General features: G+C 42.4%; 1 protein-coding gene across 3 annotated transcripts in view; it reads left to right on the forward strand.

Moving 5' to 3' along the window:
* PRKCH (protein kinase C eta) overlaps positions 1-19,481 on the forward strand; it is a 334,858-nt gene that overhangs the window by 193,868 nt on the left and 121,509 nt on the right. For all 3 annotated transcript variants that reach the window (XM_004055266.5, XM_055361793.2, XM_063697880.1), the window contains exons 11-12: positions 16,130-16,268; positions 16,956-17,144. In XM_004055266.5, coding sequence (XP_004055314.1) covers positions 16,130-16,268; positions 16,956-17,144 — 328 coding nt within the window. The remainder of the gene's footprint in view (positions 1-16,129; positions 16,269-16,955; positions 17,145-19,481) is intronic.

Below are 19,481 nucleotides of genomic sequence, written 5' to 3' on the forward strand. Positions count from 1 at the left end.
TTTACTCTTTATCAGTGTCGATTCTTATAAAAATCATGACAATAGGCCATGTAGATATTATCTTTCTTGTTGATGAATAAATAATAGCCAAGGGCTCTACAGCACTTAATGCATTCCAGGCGCTATGCTAAACCATTCACATTAAGTAACTCATCATTTCTATGAGGCAGGAACTGTTGTTATCTACATTTCTTGATGAAGAAATAAGCCCAGAGTGGTTAAGTAACTTGCCCAAGATCACACAGCTAGTAAAACTAAAACTAAACTCGGCTAATCAGGCTCTAAAGTCTGGGCCCGTAGCCTCACAATATGCTGCCCATTGAAATCAGACAGACAGATGAGATGTGGTATGACCTCCCCAAGGCCACTTGGGTAGGGGAGGGAAGCAGATTGAGGGAGGCAACTGTAAAAGCATGGTTGGGAAGTTGTCCTTGGCTCATCTCTTTATATGGCACAGGGCTCCAAACTGAAATAGCCACTATTGGGTCAAGATTAGTCCAGCATTTAGGCAAGAAGAATGTTAGTCCAGTCATCTGCTACTTCTGCTAGCATGTATGGTGGTGACACTTTTTAAACTAAAAGTAACACACATAGGCTAAAAAATAAATTTTTCCTGATTTTTGAATTCTGTTTACTTTTAAGATCTTAGGAAGTTATAATGACTCACACTTGCACATTTAATAATGACTTTTATTAAGAATGCTATGACACAAAATTAGAAACATTCTTCAGACAGTGTCTCCACATGTAAGTACTTAAAGAAAACAACTAAATGGCTATTTGGGAAAACTGGGCCCTTTGGTTGCAAAACCAAGTGCTAGGCCGGAGTGAGTGCTCAAGAAGTACCAGTGAGTTCTCCCAAGGGAAATTTCTTAGGGGAAAATGTGATGTCTTTTGCACATGTTACTACGATGTGAGTCCAGTATTGGTAGGAAATCAGTAAAATTCCCTGAACTTTACTGTGTGTGTTGCCGTCTTGTGTCCAGCCCGTGATCGACATTCTAGAGATAATATGAGAAATATTCCAGACCTGACCTTAGAGTTTGTAATCCAGTTGGGAGAAGCAAAGCCTTTTATGCAAAACATAGTTAGAGAATCAAGCAATATCATCTATAATCTAGAAGTAAAATGTGAGGTATGTTTTTAATTCCAAGAGCCTGTGAGTGGTTCTGAAGTGCAAGTGTCTTCTTGTGTTTTTCAGAGGTTTGTGTTTAGATGGCTCAGGTTTAATCTCTAATGGGGATAGCAGGGAACCAGATGAGACCTGCTGAGGTGGCCACAGTACTGATTCTAGTGGGCAGGCTGCCTCCCCTCTGATACTGTGTAAGGCATTACTAATGCTGGCAACAGTTTGCATATAGCCAATTGCCTAAAGCAGCCTGCACATCCCTCCTGAGGCTGGTCCCGTAAATTCTACTCTTTCCTGTCGTAAAGCAATCCTCATCACCACCTCCCTTTTCACACTTTATGCAAGGCCGTGCACTGGGACAGCAAATGGCTGCAACTTTCACTGCTTGCTTTTCCCAAGTCGAAGAAAAGTTCCAACGCTGGCAAAGCAGGGACATTGCTATTTTCTGACAATCGAATGTCTTCGAGGAACTAGCCTCAGTGCTGATAGGGTCTGTGTTCCTCTAGTAAGAATAGCACTGTTTCCATTAGAGGGGACCAGGATGGGTAGACAGGCTAAGATGTCTGATTACTCTTTGCTCTGTGTGTTTGTATGACAGCTTGGGTGTCTGGCTTACCTTCCTGAGGATGAGAGCCGTAGCATTATCCATTTAATAACAGCCACAGTGACAGTGCTGATAATGGCTAGCATTTACCTAGCACTGTGTGCCCTGGAACATTTAATAGTTTCACTCTATGAACTCGTTTGTTGGTCTTCGTGCCATGTGTCCAACATAAAGCTAGCAGGGCCCATCTGTCCTTGCCCATCCTTATTCTGTGCCACAGCCACCCCTGGTTGTGATTAAGATATTAATGTTAAAGAGGGAACTGAGTTCTGATTTCTCCTCATTCAAAACCATTCTGTCATCTTCATGCACATGCCCTGCAGGCAGCCAGCCAGTAAGGGGTCCTTCATACCTATCCTGTTCCTGGCTGGTGGCTCTCAGAATCTGCCGTGGCTCTTTGATCCTGTTTGTCCTCCTGCCCTTGAGTGACTGGCTATCAGAAAACCTTCATTTCCTTGTTGGATTCTGCCTCCAGGAAGCAAAGCCGACCCAGTGGTTTGTGTGGGTCAGCTGCACTTGGCTGTCTGCACTGGGGAAGAGATTTGGCTTGTTGGCTGTTTTGTGCCCTTTGGACTGTCAGGTCCAAGTGTACTGTTGGCCGCAGCATCCAGTCTGTGTTATCAGAGCAAGGCCCTATGGTCAGGAGACCCTTAGCCACCAAAGGTCTGTTGTCTCCTGGTGTCTTTGCCTGAAGTCCTCTGGACTGCACTGAAGTCTGTGTTTCATCACTGAGTCCATCTATAAGCTGACCCACTGCCAGGTATCCTGTCTGAGCATTTTGGCAAGGAGAGTCCGTGAGAGAAGTTTTCTTGGCAACCATAAAATAAAAGCACTGTCAGGAGCTGCTAAATAAATTTGCACCGCTTCAGCCAGGGAATTTCAGCTCTCCTGGGTGGGACAGTGATAGGGGATGTGGAATGCAAAAAAAAAAAAAAAAAGAAAAAAAAAATTATGAGGCTCAGCTGTCAGTTTGATGGCTCATTTATTTGATGGTCCTAAGGAGATGTATGATTGGTACACTGAGGATGTTTATCAAACTCATTTCCTCTTGTATTTGTCCAGAGAGTCAGCGAATGGGGTTTTTTTTGGTATTTTTTTCTACCGTGAGACAAAGTGAGGGGAAATCTCTGAGTCCCTTTGCTCAACTTAAGTTGGTCCTGTGTATCTGCAGTGGTGATGGTGGGAACATACTGCCTACATGTCAAGGGCATCAAACACCCAGAACAGGATGAAGACCAACACCTAGTCTATGGGAATTAGTTTGTGAGTCTGTGCCCTGTTTGTTTGTTTCTTTGTTTCATTATTGTTTTTTGAGACAGGATCTTGCTCTGTTGCCCATGCTGGAGTGCAGTAGCACAATCATAGCTCAGTGTAGCCTCCAACCCCTGGGCTCAAGCAGTCCTCTCACCCCAGCCTCCCAAGTAGCTGGACCTACAGGAGTGTGCCACCATACCTGGCTAAGTTAAAAAAATTTTGTATAGCTGGACACAATGGCTCACACCTGAAATCCCAGCTCTTTGGAAGGCTGAGGAGGGAGGATCACTTGAGCCTAAGAGTTTGGGACCAGCCTGGGCAATATAGCGATACCCTATCTCTACAAAAAATTTGAAAATTAGCCGGGTGTGGTGATGTGTGCCTGGAGTGCCAACTACTTGGAGGCCGAGGTGAGAGGATCGCCTGGGCCCAGAAGGTCGTGGCTGCAGTGAGCTATGATCACGCTGCTGCACTCCAGCCTGGGCTACAGAATGAGATTATGAATGAATGAATGAATGAATGAATGAATGAATGAATGAATAAATGAATCAATGAATCAATGAGTAAATAAATAAATAAAAGTTTTGTAGAGACAGGGTCTCACTATGTTGCCTGGGATGGTCCCAATCTCCTAGGCTCAAGCAATCCTCCCACCCTGGCCCAGTTTTAAAGAGGGTGAAGTAACCAGATTCAAATAGGAGTCGTTTTTGTCATTTCTCATCCCAGGTAGCTGCTGGGAGGAGGTATGAGGGGGTAATGGGGAAGAGCCTCAGAAGAGCCTTGGCAACACTTTCTGGGCCGGAAATTGTTTTACTGACTTTCTTCATTATAAAATGAAGTATTTTGCATTCAGCCTCATAATGATGAATGTTCACATCTTGTATACATGGTCTTCAGCAGATATTCCAATAGGTCAGCCTCAGGAACACCAGATTAAGTGTCTGTGAGGAGAAATGGCATAGGGACCTCATTTAATAATTAGGAATGCTGCTGCTTTTAGTAGGAAATTCATTTTCATACTTAAGTTCATTCAGACTTCAGGGACACATTGTGGGGCTATTGAAAATATAAATGCCATCCACGACAATCTTAGACACTTAGTAGACATTAAGTAATTTCTGTGGTAAAAAAAAAAAAAATGAGCTGACGGCAACAAGTTCAATTCTAAGTCTACAAATATGCAGGTTCTCTAAGCAAACAGGATGTTTTTTTCCAACATTCCCTTGGAGCCTGGGTTCCAAAAGAAATCCTTTGCACTCTGACCAATGGGTCCTTTTCCTTGCACATCTTCCTTGGGACTTACGGCCTTAAATACTACAGAAACCCAAAAAAAAAAAAAAAAAAAGGATTAAAGCTAAAATATGTAAACACATTTTAATGACTTTTTTCTGGTTAACAAAGTAATACATGATTCCTGTAGGAAATTTAGAAAATCCAAAACAGAAAATAAAAATCACTCATAAACATATCACCTGGAAATAGACTTTTATGTTTTCCCTCATCTCCTTTTTCCTCCTGTCTTTCCTCTTTTTCTTTATCCCTCTCCGTCACAACTGTAACAAAATTAAGAGAATATTGAAAATATAATTTTGTATCCTGTTCTTTCAGTTAGAATTGTATCAGCCTGTAAGTAAGTCATGAAACCCAGAAGCTGTGAAGGAAAGATTGATAACTGGACTATATGAAAACAAAACTTCAACCAGGCAATAATATTTACAACCCATAGAACCAATATAAAAAATTATTACTATTCCATAATATGAGCTTCTTAAAAAATAATCAAAAAGATAAACAACTCTAGTTTTTAAATGGTTAAACCATGTGAATAGGCAAGAAAAAATTCAAATGGCCATTAAACATATATTCTTCTTAAAGCTTAATCGCATTAATAGTCAAGAAATGAAGTTGAAACAATGAGCTCATTTTTCACTGGCGGTTTGGCAAGAATTAGAAGGATGATTCCATCTAGCCTGAACAAGGAAGCCAAAACATTGACACTTTCATGTGCTACTGGTGGGAATATAAATTGATGCAACCCTTTTGGAAAACAGTTTCTCTACATCTGTTTAAATTTAAAATATTTATGCCCTTTGATATGGCATTTCTACTTGTAAAAAATGTATCCTAAATAAACACTCCCACAAGTGTGCAAATCATGTTCATTACTCCATTGTTTGAAGTTGCAAAAAATTTAAAACAACCCAAATGTTTATGTAGAGGAACTGGTTAAATTGTGGTACATTTTTATAGTGGAATTGTATGCAACCATTATAGAGAATGAGCCAGAGGTATAGGAGGTATAAATATGTCCAAGACAATTGTTGAGAAAAGTATGTTACTGTATAATATTGTGTTAGTGTAGCATTGAGAAGAAAAGTTTGAAAGACTGAACCCATCATCATTTTCTCTATACCTTTTTCAGGAATGATTAATTTTATATAATGAAAATATTACTTTTATAATCAAAACAAATTTTCAAATAACATTTAAAAATTCTATTATAAACATTTCCTTACATTTTTAGTCCTTCATAAAAATTTGGCAGCTTTCATAAGATTCTGTCATAGATACCAAAGCCTGGCAGAGACACAACCAAAAAAGAGAATTTTAGACCAATATCCTTGATGAACATGGATGCAAAAATCCTCAATAAAATACTGGCAAACCGAATCCAGCAGCACATCAAAAAGCTTATCCACCATGATCAAGTGGGTTTCATCCCTGGGATGCAAGGCTGGTTCAATATATGCAAATCAATAAATGTAATCCAGCATATAAACAGAGCCAAAGACAAAAACCACATGATTATCTCAATAGATGCAGAAAAGGCCTTTGACAAAATTCAACAACCCTTCATGCTAAAAACTCTCAATAAATTAGGTATTGATGGGACGTATTTCAAAGTAATAAGAGCTATCTATGACAAACCCACAGCCAATATCATACTGAATGGGCAAAAACTGGAAGCATTCCCTTTGAAAACTGGCACAAGACAGGGATGCCCTCTCTCACCACTCCTATACAACATAGTGTTGGAAGTTCTGGCCAGGGCAATTAGGCAGGAGAAGGAAATAAAGGGTATTCAATTAGGAAAAGAGGAAGTCAAATTGTCCCTGTTTGCAGACGACATGATTGTATATCTAGAAAACCCCATTGTCTCAGCCCAAAATCTCCTTAAGCTGCTAAGCAACTTCAGCAAAGTCTCAGGATACAAAATCAATGTACAAAAATCACAAGCATTCTTATACACCAATAACAGACAAACAGAGAGCCAAATCGTGAGTGAACTCCCATTCACAATTGCTTCAAAGAGAATAAAATACCTAGGAATCCAACTTACAAGGGATGTGAAGCACCTCCTCAAGGAGAACTACAAACCACTGCTCAAGGAAATAAAAGAGGATACAAACAAATGGAAGAACATTCCATGCTCATGGGTAGGAAGAATCAATATCGTGAAAATGGCCATACTGCCCAAGGTAATTTACAGATTCAATGCCATCCCCATCAAGCTACTAATGCCTTTCTTCACAGAATTGGAAAAAACTACTTTAAAGTTCATATGGAACCAAAAAAGAGCCCGCATCGCCAAGTCAATCCTAAGCCAAAAGACCAAAGCTGGAGGCATCACACTACCTGACTTCAAACTATACTACAAGACTACAGTAACCAAAACAGCATGGTACTGGTACCAAAACAGAGATATAGATCAATGGAACAGAACAGAGCCCTCAGAAATAACACCGCATATCTACAACTATCTGATCTTTGACAAACCTGAGAAAAACAAGAAATGGGGAAAGGATTCCCTATTTAATAAATGGTGCTGGGAAAACTGGCTAGCCATATGTAGAAAGCTGAAACTGGATCCCTTCCTTACACCTTATACAAAAATCAATTCAAGATGGATTAAAGACTTAAATGTTAGACCTAAAACCATAAAAACCCTAGAAGAAAACCTAGGCATTACCATTCAGGACATAGGCACGGGCAAGGACTTCATGTCTAAAACACCAAAAGCAATGGCAACAAAAGACAAAATTGACAAATGGGATCTAATTAAACTAAAGAGCTTCTGCACAGCAAAAGAAACTACCATCAGAGTGAACAGGCAACCTACAGAATGGGAGAAAATTTTTGCAACCTACTCATCTGACAAAGGGCTAATATCCAGAATCTACAATGAACTCAAACAAATGTACAAGAAAAAAACAAACAACCCCATCAAAAAGTGGGCAAAGGACATGAACAGACACTTCTCAAAAGAAGACATTTATGCAGCCAAAAAACACATGAAAAAATGCTCATCATCACTGGCCATCAGAGAAATGCAAATCAAAACCACAATGAGATACCATCTCACACCAGTTAGAATGGCAATCATTAAAAAGTCAGGAAACAACAGGTGCTGGAGAGGATGTGGAGAAATAGGAACACTTTTACACTGTTGGTGGGACTGTAAACTAGTTCAACCATTGTGGAAGTCAGTGTGGCGATTCCTCAGGGATCTAGAACTAGAAATACCATTTGACCCAGTGATCCCATTACTGGGTATATACCCAAAGGACTATAAATCATGCTGCTATAAAGACACATGCACACGTATGTTTATTGCGGCACTATTCACAATAGCAAAGACTTGGAACCAACCCACATGTCCAACAATGATAGAGTGGATTAAGAAAATGTGGCACATATACACCATGGAATACTATGCAGCCATAAAAAATGATGAGTTCATGTCCTTTGTAGGGACATGGATGAAATTGGAAACCATCATTCTCAGTAAACTATCGCAAGAACAAAGAACCAAACACCGCATATTCTCACTCATAGGTGGGAATTGAACAATGAGATCACATGGACACAGGAAGGGGAATATCACACTCTGGGGACTGTGGTGGGGTGGGGGGAGGGGGGAGGGATAGCATTGGGAGATATACCTAATGCTAGATGACGAGTTAGTGGGTGCAGCGCACCAGCATGGCACATGTATACATATGTAACTAACCTGCACAATGTGCACATGTACCCTAAAACTTAAAGTATAATAATAAAAAAAAAAAAAAGGAAATCATCATTCTCAGCAAACTATCGCAAGAACAAAAAACCAAACACCGCATATTCTCACTCATAGGTGGGAATTGAACAATGAGATCACATGGACACAGGAAGGGGAACATCACACTCTGGGGCCTGTTGTGGCGTGGGGGGAGGGGGGAGGGATAGCATTGGGAGATATACCTAATGGTAGATGACGAGTTAGTGGGTGCAGCACACCAGCGTGGCACATGTATACATATGTAACTAACCTGCACAATGTGCACATGTACCCTAAAACTTAAAGTATAGTAATAAAATTTAAAAAAAAAGATTCTGTCATAGAAATACCATTATTTAGCCATTCCACGGTTGATACATAATTTAGCCTTTTTTCAAATTATATATGATGCAGCAACCAATATCTTTGTAAAATAAGATTCTTAATTTTACACTCACAAGAGTATCATATCACATAGCAGAGATTGAGAATTTAACCTGAAAATAATTCATTGGGTGATTCTGAATGTACAAGATTGATGTTTTTCTAATCTTTTTATTTTATTTTATTTTATTTTATTAATTTTTTTTTTTTTAAGATAGAGTTTCACTCTGTTGCCCAGGCTGGAGTGCAATGGTGTGATCATGGCTCGCTGCAGCCTTGACCTCCCAGGCTCAAGTGATCTTCCCGCTTCGGCCTCCCAAAGGGCTGGGATTCAGGCGTAAGCCACTGTGCCCGGCCTTAATCTTTTTAAAGCTTACCTGGACTATAGATGGCCCATATGGAGGCAAAAGATTTGGGCCCCACTCTCTAGGCACACAGCTCTGCTACCCTACTCTGAGTATAATTTGTCACTAGTTTTTGTAGTCTCAGTGTAAAAAAAGACCAGAGATCTTGGCCTCAGGAGATCCTCTTCCCAAGGCTCAGTCCCAGGCTCTCTCCTTATTTCATTCCTTCTCCTGAGGCGAACTCATCCACACCCAGGTAATGACTCTCAAATTTATAGCTCCAAACCAGCCTTCCCTTTGACATCTAGCCATGTGTATTCAGCTGCTTAAATATCTCCACTTGTATGTCTAAAAAAAGTAGCTCAATCTGTCCAAAATAAATTCTGTGATCCAGAACCTGCTGATGCCTCCTTCCCTTTATCCTTTACATCCTTCCATTACTAAATCCCATTGCTTTCCCTCAGTAGTTCTTGACACATCTAGTTCTAGTTCTCTTTACCTTACCACCCTCCCTATACCAGGCCACCATCATTTATCTCCTGGATACTCTAGTAGCTTCCCAAATGATCTCCTCATGTTCATTCTCAACTCCTCTGATATGGAGTCCTGTAAAATCAAAAATCTAATGCCATCCCTCTCCTGAGTCAGAGTTTTCCAAGGTTTATTGGGCTAAAGACTGAAATCTTCACTGGCCCCTGCCTCATCTGGTCCCTGCTCTCTCCTGTCTCCATGCTCTCTTCTCTCGCCACCCAGGACTCCAACCACACTAGTCTTCATTTCTTGACTGAACCCCCTCACCTCTGCTCCTTCCTTCTGAAATTCTCCTTACCCTCACTTTCCGTCTCTTCACTTGGTTAATAATCTTCACAGCTCAGTTCAAATGTCACTTTCCTGGGAAATCTTCCCCCAGTGCTAGGTCAGGCCATCCCTTGATCTATTCCCATGTTTTCTCCTCATTGCACTCATCACAGTTGATAATTCTAAATTTAGTTGTGTGGTGATCTGTCTGCTTCTCCCACCAGACATTAACCCCCTTGTGGGTAGAGATGGTGCCCCCTTTGCTTACTATTGTATCCCAAGATCCTGGCATATGGCCAGGCTCATGAACAATACTAAAGAATGGTTGGGTGGGTGAAGGGATGGATATCTCGTGTCAGGTGATGCATGAATGGCACTACTGTCTAACTCACGATGAAACCAAATGTTACGCTTTTGCTAATTCAGTGACTTTTCAAAAGTCTTTTGCCCGTTTAATACAATCCGTCTTGCTTTGAAAAAACTTTAAGTATAAACCCAGGCACTCAAAACACAACAGTCCTAAGAAGTTTTATTCTAAAATTAAGATCATAACCCACATTCACTCACTTGGCAGATGCCCCCTTTTCACACTTACCTACATGCTAGTTCCTCCTCCTCAGTGGAAGGCAGCAAATGATCTGCACATTTGAACACTTGAGAGATTGCTGTGCACTCCCCTATTCCTGTATCCTCAAGGACTGTGTAAAATCCATTGAACTCTATGCACAAGCTAAGAAAAAAACCTTGCTTTGCAGTATTTCAATTATGCATTTCATAGTAATATGCATAAAACATCCCTCTATCATAGTGCCATCTTAGAATATTTATTGATTCTCTCAGGTGGTTCTTGTTTCAATTAAAGTCCTTTTGGGAAACAGTCTATCCGGGGGATTGGCTGGTGACACTGCTACATAGAAGGGATTGGGCCTGGTGTAGTAAGTCACAAGCCCAGGCCTTGGAGGTGAGCAGAAGTAAATCTGAATCCTGATTTTACCCCTGTCTAGCTATATAATCTTGGGGTAGAGCCTACTTCATAGGGTTATTTTGAGGATAAAATAAGAATATAGATAAAGCACTTAGCATTTGATGAACATTCAGTATATGTTAACCACTGAAGACACTGTTATTCTTGTTATTCACAAAAGCTTTTTTCCAGGTTTTCTGGACAGACCCACAGACTCACCACCCCCAAATGAGCAACAGACAAATGGCAGTATGCTGACAATCATAAATTGACTGTGTATTTTATGATAATGGGTATCAAAGTTGTACTCTATTAAATAATTATCTTTTAGATTCAGATATTAAAATGTTTATAGATGAAATAGCTCATATCCTGGATTTATTTCAAAATAATCTGGTAAAAGATGGATCAGGGAGGGAGGGAGTCAGTGTAGCGAGGGAGCATGTTTGGACGTGCATTGGCAGGTACCGAGGCTGTGTGTTCGGTATGGGAGTTGTGTCATTCTCCCTACTTTTGTCTATTTTGAAATTTCCCATGATAAAAGTTGAAAAATATGTTAAAAGTTGTTCATATAAATAGCCTCCTAGATTCATTCTTGTTCAAGGAGCCAGCTCTCAACTCGCTTTCCTTTATTTCTTTTGGAAGAGTAACTGATTCTAGTGATCTAAGCAGTAAGACTCATGTCAATCTGTTTTATTACTCTCAGGATAGCTTATGGTGGAAACAAAATAAATCCAATTTCTGAATCTCCTTTGTCTTCAATCACTTGGGAATTCTCTCTGAAACTACTGTGGGCATTTTAAGTAACCCTGATTACCCAGCAAGAACAATGTAGCTTTCAGACAAGCACAGAGGATAGAATAACTCTTTCTACCCTTCTATGCTTGCATGACAAAAGCTGTAGCTATTAAATACCGGTGCTCAATGAGCTAATGAATGGCAAGCCGGTAATTGTGGTTTTGGCATTTTAGTATTTGAGCCTCTGCCCTGTATGAACTTGTAATCTTCATTGTGTAGCCTTGTTAAGTTCAACTGCTGAGTTACATGTTGGCATAGGAAGCTGAGGTACTCCTAAGCCAAAAACTGACCTCTGCATATTTCAAACTAAAGTCAGGAGGCTTAGGGTGACTTCTTTTGCTTTAAAAAAAATAAAGGCATGATTTCCCTTTAGAGTGGAAGCTGACCATGACTGTAAATGGCTCTATAATCTTTGGCTTTGTTTGAGTCACCCTCTCCATGTTCTGCTCTTCCGTTTGGATGCAAGCCAACACGAGGATAAGTGTTCTGCTTGGTCCTCGTTGTTTAATAATTGACCCTTCAAAACCACTTTCTTTCTCCAGCTTCACCAAAGAGAAGAATTTAAATTTTGATTTCAGGTTTCTTCTTTTCCCTCTTGAGTCTGTCTTTAAGGGGTAAAACATGTGGCTTTTTATAAGTTTAAGTACTTTGGAGCAAAGTTTATGGAGTGTCCTTCCATCCCCTAAAAATAAGATAGGCTCTGAGTTGGCCAGGGCAGTCCCATTGGGGTCCATCTGAAATGCTTCTGTTTATCCCTTTGGTCAGCACCTCCTGCCAGGACCATGCTGGAGCTGCTAAGAAGGAAGACAGGTGCACAGACAGGTGCACAGACAGAGCCTTCTGGAATACAGTGCGGGGTGTGTTATCATAGAAGTATAAACTGGGCACCCTAGGAGCAGAGTTGATATTGCTATGACTGTCTGGGGACATCAGGACAGACTTCATAGAGCAGGTATGAGATACTTGGGCTGAGGGCAGCACTGGTAGCCTGGAATTACATTACGCTCTTAATTGAACCCTCTTGGGATCCCAATTTGAGTGATCTGTCTTATTAAATAGCACTTGGTATGAGAACAGCCATGGCGTTTCCTTTACAGCTCATACAGTTCTGAGAATGCCTAAAATTATATTGAAATCAGGATTAAGGTGTCTAACCTGCCTTTGTGGCCTCGGGCATCCTGTGACCAGGATGAGTCACATCCCTGTCTTGCCCACTTGCGTCTTCTGAGAGCTGCGTCCCAAGACTTCCCCATGCAGAGCTGATTGTAATAGTTGACTGACAAAACTGATGGCCCAGCACTTTCTCTCCCTGCGCGATTCCTGCTGCCCATGACAGCAGCTGAGTAATAAGCAGTCAGACCTCTTACCTGGGACATTAGTCACAAGCTCTTAAGCAACTGCAGGTCAACGCTTGAGACCGTTGTGGATTTCTGTTAGCACTTGTTTCTGTTGCCCAAGAATATCCTTTCCAAGACTTCAGCAGGCATACTGGCTTCGGGAAAATTCAGAAACTCAGTGACCTTGTTTGGAAATGTGAGTGATAGTGTTCTGGGCTCAGGTCCACACAGGCCTGGCTTGTCAGGCTAGGACACAGTGTCGATAAAGCTGGGCTCATGGGCTTTGTCCCCCCGGCCGTGCTCTCTCCTGGGGCTGCAGACTAGTGTGTCTAACCTCAGCCAGGCACCTCTCTACTGTGTGCCCGCAGTCCCAGAGGAGCCAGGCACCCAGGCCTTATAGTGCCTCCCAAGTCAGAAAACACTTGTGGAAGAACTGAAGAGTGGTGGCCTCCTTCACTGGACAGGACCACGATCATCCTCACCCCGCTCCCGTCCTGCGCTGCTACGATTGCAACCTTTTGTAGGTTAAACTGGCTGTGCTCATATTGTATGTGTGTGGTGGGGCAAGGGGAGGAAGCAGCTTCCACAAATCAGCCCACTGAAAACAGTCACTTATATGGGACATGGGATTCTGCATGGAGAAGGGCTGATTTGGAGCCACGACTGGGTTTGGGTTAGAGACACAGAAAGCTTGCTTCGCTGAAGTGGGTGCACAGGTACTCAGCATGCCTTTGCCTTATGCCCCTGACACCCGGGGAGGCTGCTACTAAGAGCAGAGAAGTCTGTTCTGTGTTCCATTGATCTGTGCCATGAAAGCTTTGCTGCTTTGACCACACTTATTGGGGATTCCTGGAATACCAGACTTGGTTTCCATTCCTGGGCATTTTCTAGTGGCCATTTTCTGTAAGACCTGTATGGCCAGGCTGTATCAATTCACAGGACACCGTGTGGAAACCAGTCATGCCAGTTCTGTCATCACCTACCTCCTCCAAGCCAGCAACATGATCCGGGCTGGACAGAGACCAACCTTTTGCCTTGGACCATGCAGGCCAACAGACCTTGATTCTCACACTGAGGCAAGAAAATAGAACCTCGAGTGAATATGACACTCCAGAAAGAGCAGTCAGCTGCAGCCACTGAGAAGATGCCACAGTGAGGGGGGCTCCAGGCGGCCCAAGGCCATGGCAGCCTCCCACAATGGCAGTTAACCACAAAGCTCCAGGCCACCTAGCATCCCCTGCGTGACCTGTAGCCTCCTCGTCACTGATCAGCCTATGTGGGTTGCTTCTGAGCATATTGTTCCTTTAAAAACCAAAGTGTAAATGTCTCACCCAAAAGGCCAAGCTGTTGCTCTGTCCAGTCTAGACTGTGCCTGTGAGGCTAGCAATGCCACTCTCCCTCTGTAACAGTGCCCTGGGGTATGGGTGGCAACAGGACAACCAGGTGCTTGTGCTGGGAAGCGGGTTTTTTTAAGAGAGCACTGCCTTTTATTTACAGACAGCTTTATCAGTACATGGCCATGTTCCTGCCGACCTTGAGGACTCTTTACCAAACAATCCTGCTGCTGAATATTCACTTCCTTCCACATAAATTTGCTCTTAGGGATTGGAGGAGGGGTGGAAAATGCTTTGAACCAGAGTCTCCATAATCTACTAGGCTTCTCGTGCACCTGGGGTACCCACAAACAAACCCTGTTCTCACTCTGGTTTTCCTTTTCCTGATTAACATCCCCACACACCTACTGGATTTAAGACAAACCCAGAAGTCATCATTTCTGCTGCTTCTCTCTATCCATCTATCTGTAAGTGATTATCAAGCCTTATTACTGATTTTGCTTTCATCGAAGCCCTGCTTCCTTTCCCCTGACTAACTCCTTATTTTCCATTCCATTCATCACTGTCCTCGTTCAGGTCTTGACATCTCTTCCCTGGACGGTTTCAGCCTCCCCCAACTGATCTTTTCTTGTCCAGCCAGGAATCTGTTACTCCCTTAATTAGGGAGCATCAATGAGTTCCTTTTGCCTAATATCTAAAAATCAAAATTCCTTAGTGTGACATTCAGGACCCTTCATGGTTTGAAGGACTTAACTTTCCTCTGTAGCCCTGAGATTTTTCATGGCCCAGCACTCCTCTGTCCTGTGCTGCCCGCCCCTCAGCCTCCTTCACCATACCCAGGGTTCTCTGAGTCCACCTGCACAGCCATACGGCTGGGCTTGCTGCCGTGTCCCCGCCCCATCCGCCTGTCCATGGCGGCCTTCTCACTCCCCCTTCTCTGCCTGGGAGACTCTGACTCGTGCTTTCAGACCCAGCTCAATTTCTGCTTCTGCTGTGAGGCCGTCTCTCTCTCCTCCCACTAGAAGGAATTGTTCTCTCTTATGTTTCTCTCATAGCACTTGGTTCATACCTTCATCGTGCCACTAGGATGATACAGCAATTGGTGTGTTCCCCCTCCCCACCCCTGCCTGTCTATCCTGTCCGTGTGTGTGTGTGTGTGTGTCTGTCTGTATATGAAATATATATCTATTTGTTTTACACACACAGACACACACACACACACACACACACACACACACACACACACACAGAGTAAGTATTTCTTTCTTCTCTTTTCATTTTAGAGACAGGGTCTCACCCTGTCGCCCAGGCTGGAGTTCAGTGGTGCACTCTCAGCTCACTGCAGCCTCAACCTTCTGGGCTCAAGTAATCCTCCCACCTCAGCCTCCCAAATAGGTGGGACTACAGGTGCATGCCACCATGCCCAACTAATTTTTGTATTTTTCGTAGAGATGGGATGTTGCCCATGTTGTCCAGGCTAGTTTCAAACTCCTGAACTCAAGCAATCTGCCTGCCTCAGCCTCCCAAAGTGTTGGGATTACAGGCACCCAGCCGACAAGTATTTCTTAAGTACATTATGCCAGGCATAAAGGCGCCAGGCATAATGGCGAACCACATAAACACAATCCCTGCCATCATGGAGCTTCTAGCCTAGCAAATATTTGTCTCCCATTACACTGTGAGTTCCTTGCAGATGAAGATCAGCTGTACTCCTAGTGCCTGTCACCACCCGTGGCACACAGTGGCCACCTCCCCTATGGGTGTTCATTCTGACTCTGATGGGTAGAGATGGGAGCTAGAGTGGAGGATGGGGGATAGGCTGAGTATGAGGTAAGTGGAAAGCCTAGAAAAGCCACATTCTACCCTCCGTTTTTACAGGACAGCCTACATTTTCCTGTGGTCAGCCTATTCTTAATGGGCACATCATCTTGGAGCCATGAGGCAAGTTCTGAGACTTGATCTAAATGTGTCACCCAGATAGCACAGAGAAGTTTGTTCCTTTTGACGTGTGTACAGGAAGCTCATGCGGTCGCATGTGGCCGCACTTGTGTGTGTGTGTGTGTGTGTGTGTGTGCCCATTCTGAGAGGTGGATGGTTTGGGGTCTGGCTGCCCTATCTCATGCTGCTCTTTGTATCTTTCAGAGATCTGAAACTGGACAATGTCCTGTTGGACCACGAGGGTCACTGTAAACTGGCAGACTTCGGAATGTGCAAGGAGGGGATTTGCAATGGCGTCACCACAGCCACATTCTGTGGCACGCCAGACTATATCGCTCCAGAGGTGAGTGCAGCTGCTTGATGCAGCTCTGAAATCTGAGCTCTCCAGTAACTCTGACCAGAAATGCTACTGGCTGCTTTTATGCGCTGCAGCTTTGGAGGCAGCATTGAAAGCCAACACCTCTAGACTCATTTATAGCTCATTGGGTGAATGATGGCTGAAAATGGCCTAAGTCCCTCTGATAAGAATTTGAGTTTAAAAAAAAAAATATGTAAACTTTGCAGTTGCTTTGGGCTTTAGCCCTAAATGAAGACAAAGTGTACGCCATTCATGGCTATTTATTTTCCTCTTTGTCTCTACTTAGTGATTTAATTTCAGCATCATTTAGCAGAACTAAAGAAAGGCTCTTGAATCCTTGAATCCTTCCCGTATGAGTAAGTGAACCCAGTCCCCTTTTTTTTCCAGACTGATATATTTCCAGAACCCTTTCTGTTTGGGATCTGCACGAGCCCATCACAGTGGCCCAATCAGGCCATAAATATTTGCTCACCTAGATGAGAAGGCACCTCTGAGTTGACCACAGGGAAAACAGACCACTCTGTAGAAATGGAATGAAATACGTATGCTAGCACAGGAGACTTTTTTTAAAAAACTTTGATATTTCCCAATGCATCAATTTCCCTAGTTATGAAGAACACACTTGTTAATCTGATGTATGAACCACCTTCTCACGCTGCCCCCTTTGCACAGATCCTCCAGGAAATGCTGTACGGGCCTGCAGTAGACTGGTGGGCAATGGGCGTGTTGCTCTATGAGATGCTCTGTGGTCACGCGCCTTTTGAGGCAGAGAACGAAGATGACCTCTTTGAGGCCATACTGAATGATGAGGTGGTCTACCCTACCTGGCTCCATGAAGATGCCACAGGGATCCTAAAATCTGTAAGTTTGGCTTACCCAGCTAGCTTCTGATGTATTGCAAACCAGCTTGTTTCATGTGCTGCTTGAGTCTTTTCAGTACCTCCCACCAGTAAACCACTAGCTCTAACTAAAATTTGTATTGTTCTAATCTAAAGAATCAAAGAACCAGAGTTCTGTCAGGCTGTTACCCTCTCTTATGCAATAGACCCTCTCTTATGCAGTAGTTATTTTGGGGTCAATTTCAATAGCCCTTGATAACTTTGTTTGCCAAATAGCAAGTATTTCTAGCACTTCGTAACTTTAGTTGAGGGCAGGTGATGTTTCCCCTTCATACAGTCAGGCCACACCAGAGTTTTGGGTCAAGTGAATGCCATTCCCAGCCTGTTATTATATCAATTGTGTTTCTGTTGGCATCTTCAAGTTGCAGGATGAAGGGGTCGGGTCTTTCTCTTAGGGCTGGGAGAGGAGAAGGAAGGTTTTCCAAACCTCTGCAGATCTATTTTGCCTCCATGTTATTCTTATGAAAGCCGGGTGCCACGCCCAGGCTGCAGGTGCAGTGTTGTAATGGATCATGTTGAGAAAGTCTTTTCTGTGTGTGCATTTAAGGCACTGTGCTGGATGCCTTTGAATTGAGGAAAAACATGTACTGGACGCCTTTATGTTGAAAATAAAGTACATGTAATTTGGGTCAGTTCTGTAACCACATTAGTTGAGCTCCAAAATCATGTATTTTCACCTACTATATGCAGAGGGGATATAAAGGCAAATAAAAGATCAGTTTTTCAAGAAGGGATAAATCAGAGCAATCTATATTCTGTTGGATAGTATCTATGGCATAAGAATTACTATCCTTAAGTTATATCCTTTCAGTAATTTGAGACAAAAGCAAAATGTGGGAAATATTTGCTATCTTGTTGAAAGACTTGTTTCTCTTTAGAAACTTCTAGCCCTATAATCAGTGCCATTTCAGGGACATTTTTTATGTGGGTCACTGTGTACTGGGGCTGAAGGCTTGATTGTCCCTGAGAATTCTCTACATCGCTAAAAGAGAAATAATCACAGAAATCCTTCTGAGGCAAATATTACCAAAGTGAATCATAACACATAGCTCAATCCTCAAGCTGAGATGCCAGTACCCTCCTGAAACTGAGAAAGCACTAATCTCACAGAAATAAAAGCACAGTACTTTGGGATTCTACCAAATGTCTCCTATCTAACATGTTTTTGTAAGAACAGTTCATTTGTTATATTAGTAGAAATTTTAGAGGAAACCATAAATATGGCTTTTATAATTTTATGGAAAAAAAAAAGTCACAGGGAAGGGCTTGTCTTCGTGGATTTATGCCATGAAGTTTCTTAACTTCCTGAAGGGAAATGTACTCACCTAGGTTGGCTGCAGCCAGTTTTGATAACATAAACCATGATAACACAGCCTCATCGTGCTGCAGACGGAGGCGGACTTTGCATGATCACTTTCCTACTTCCATGGCCCAGAACCTGGCTTTTTGTGAAAAAGCATGCCAGCCTTCTGTGGCCTGCAACAGCCACCTTCATCATACTAATGGTTTTCCATGCTCCACATATTTAGTCCAATTATTGTAGCTGATTTAGTAGTTTTAATATTTAGATGAAGGACCCCACAGTTCATAATTCAAATTAAAATACTGGTTCAAGCCATAAAAAAATGCCTGTTATCAGCATTGGTGTATAAAGGTCACTAGGCTTGGTACCATGAAGGGTAGGAAATAAAAGTCAGCCTATGCCTCAATAAATTTTTATATTCTCTAATATAAACACTGGATTAGCAATCCAGATCAGTGTTTCTCTGATAGATACCCGATGCCTTTTGAATCTAGGTCTAGTAGAAATCTTAAGAGGCCACATCACCATTTGAGTTGGACATTCCTAATTTTTTGTCTTTACATTTTTAGAAGTCCTCAACCTCATTCTCGTGTTTCAGAGTCCTCTTGAGAGAATGCTTTCCAACTAAATCTGAAACTAGGTATCATCCCCTTAGCCTAGAACCTAGGACAAGTACTAAGCAAGGTTAAGATTCCTATGGAATTTTTAAGACTGTTTCTTTTTAACCAGGTGAGCTCAGTTACTTCAAGCTATATCTTTTATGTAAATATGGATATTTTTGGTAACGAGCAGATACATTGTCCAGTAATAGCCTCATGGTCTTTCCTCCAAGAGGAAACAGCCTCTGGTGCCTAAGGAGAATCGCATCCAGTGGAGACTGAGTTGTTCTCTCTCATTGTAGGTTCACTTTTGGGAAGCTACAAGTCCCTTCACTTCTCTTTATTTCAGCTCCTTTCTCATGCCAGCTGCTCCACTGATGGAGGCAGCAGCTGCGAT

Source organism: Gorilla gorilla, chromosome 15 (genome assembly GCF_029281585.2).
Source record: "Gorilla gorilla gorilla isolate KB3781 chromosome 15, NHGRI_mGorGor1-v2.1_pri, whole genome shotgun sequence".
NCBI lineage: Eukaryota > Metazoa > Chordata > Mammalia > Primates > Hominidae > Gorilla > Gorilla gorilla.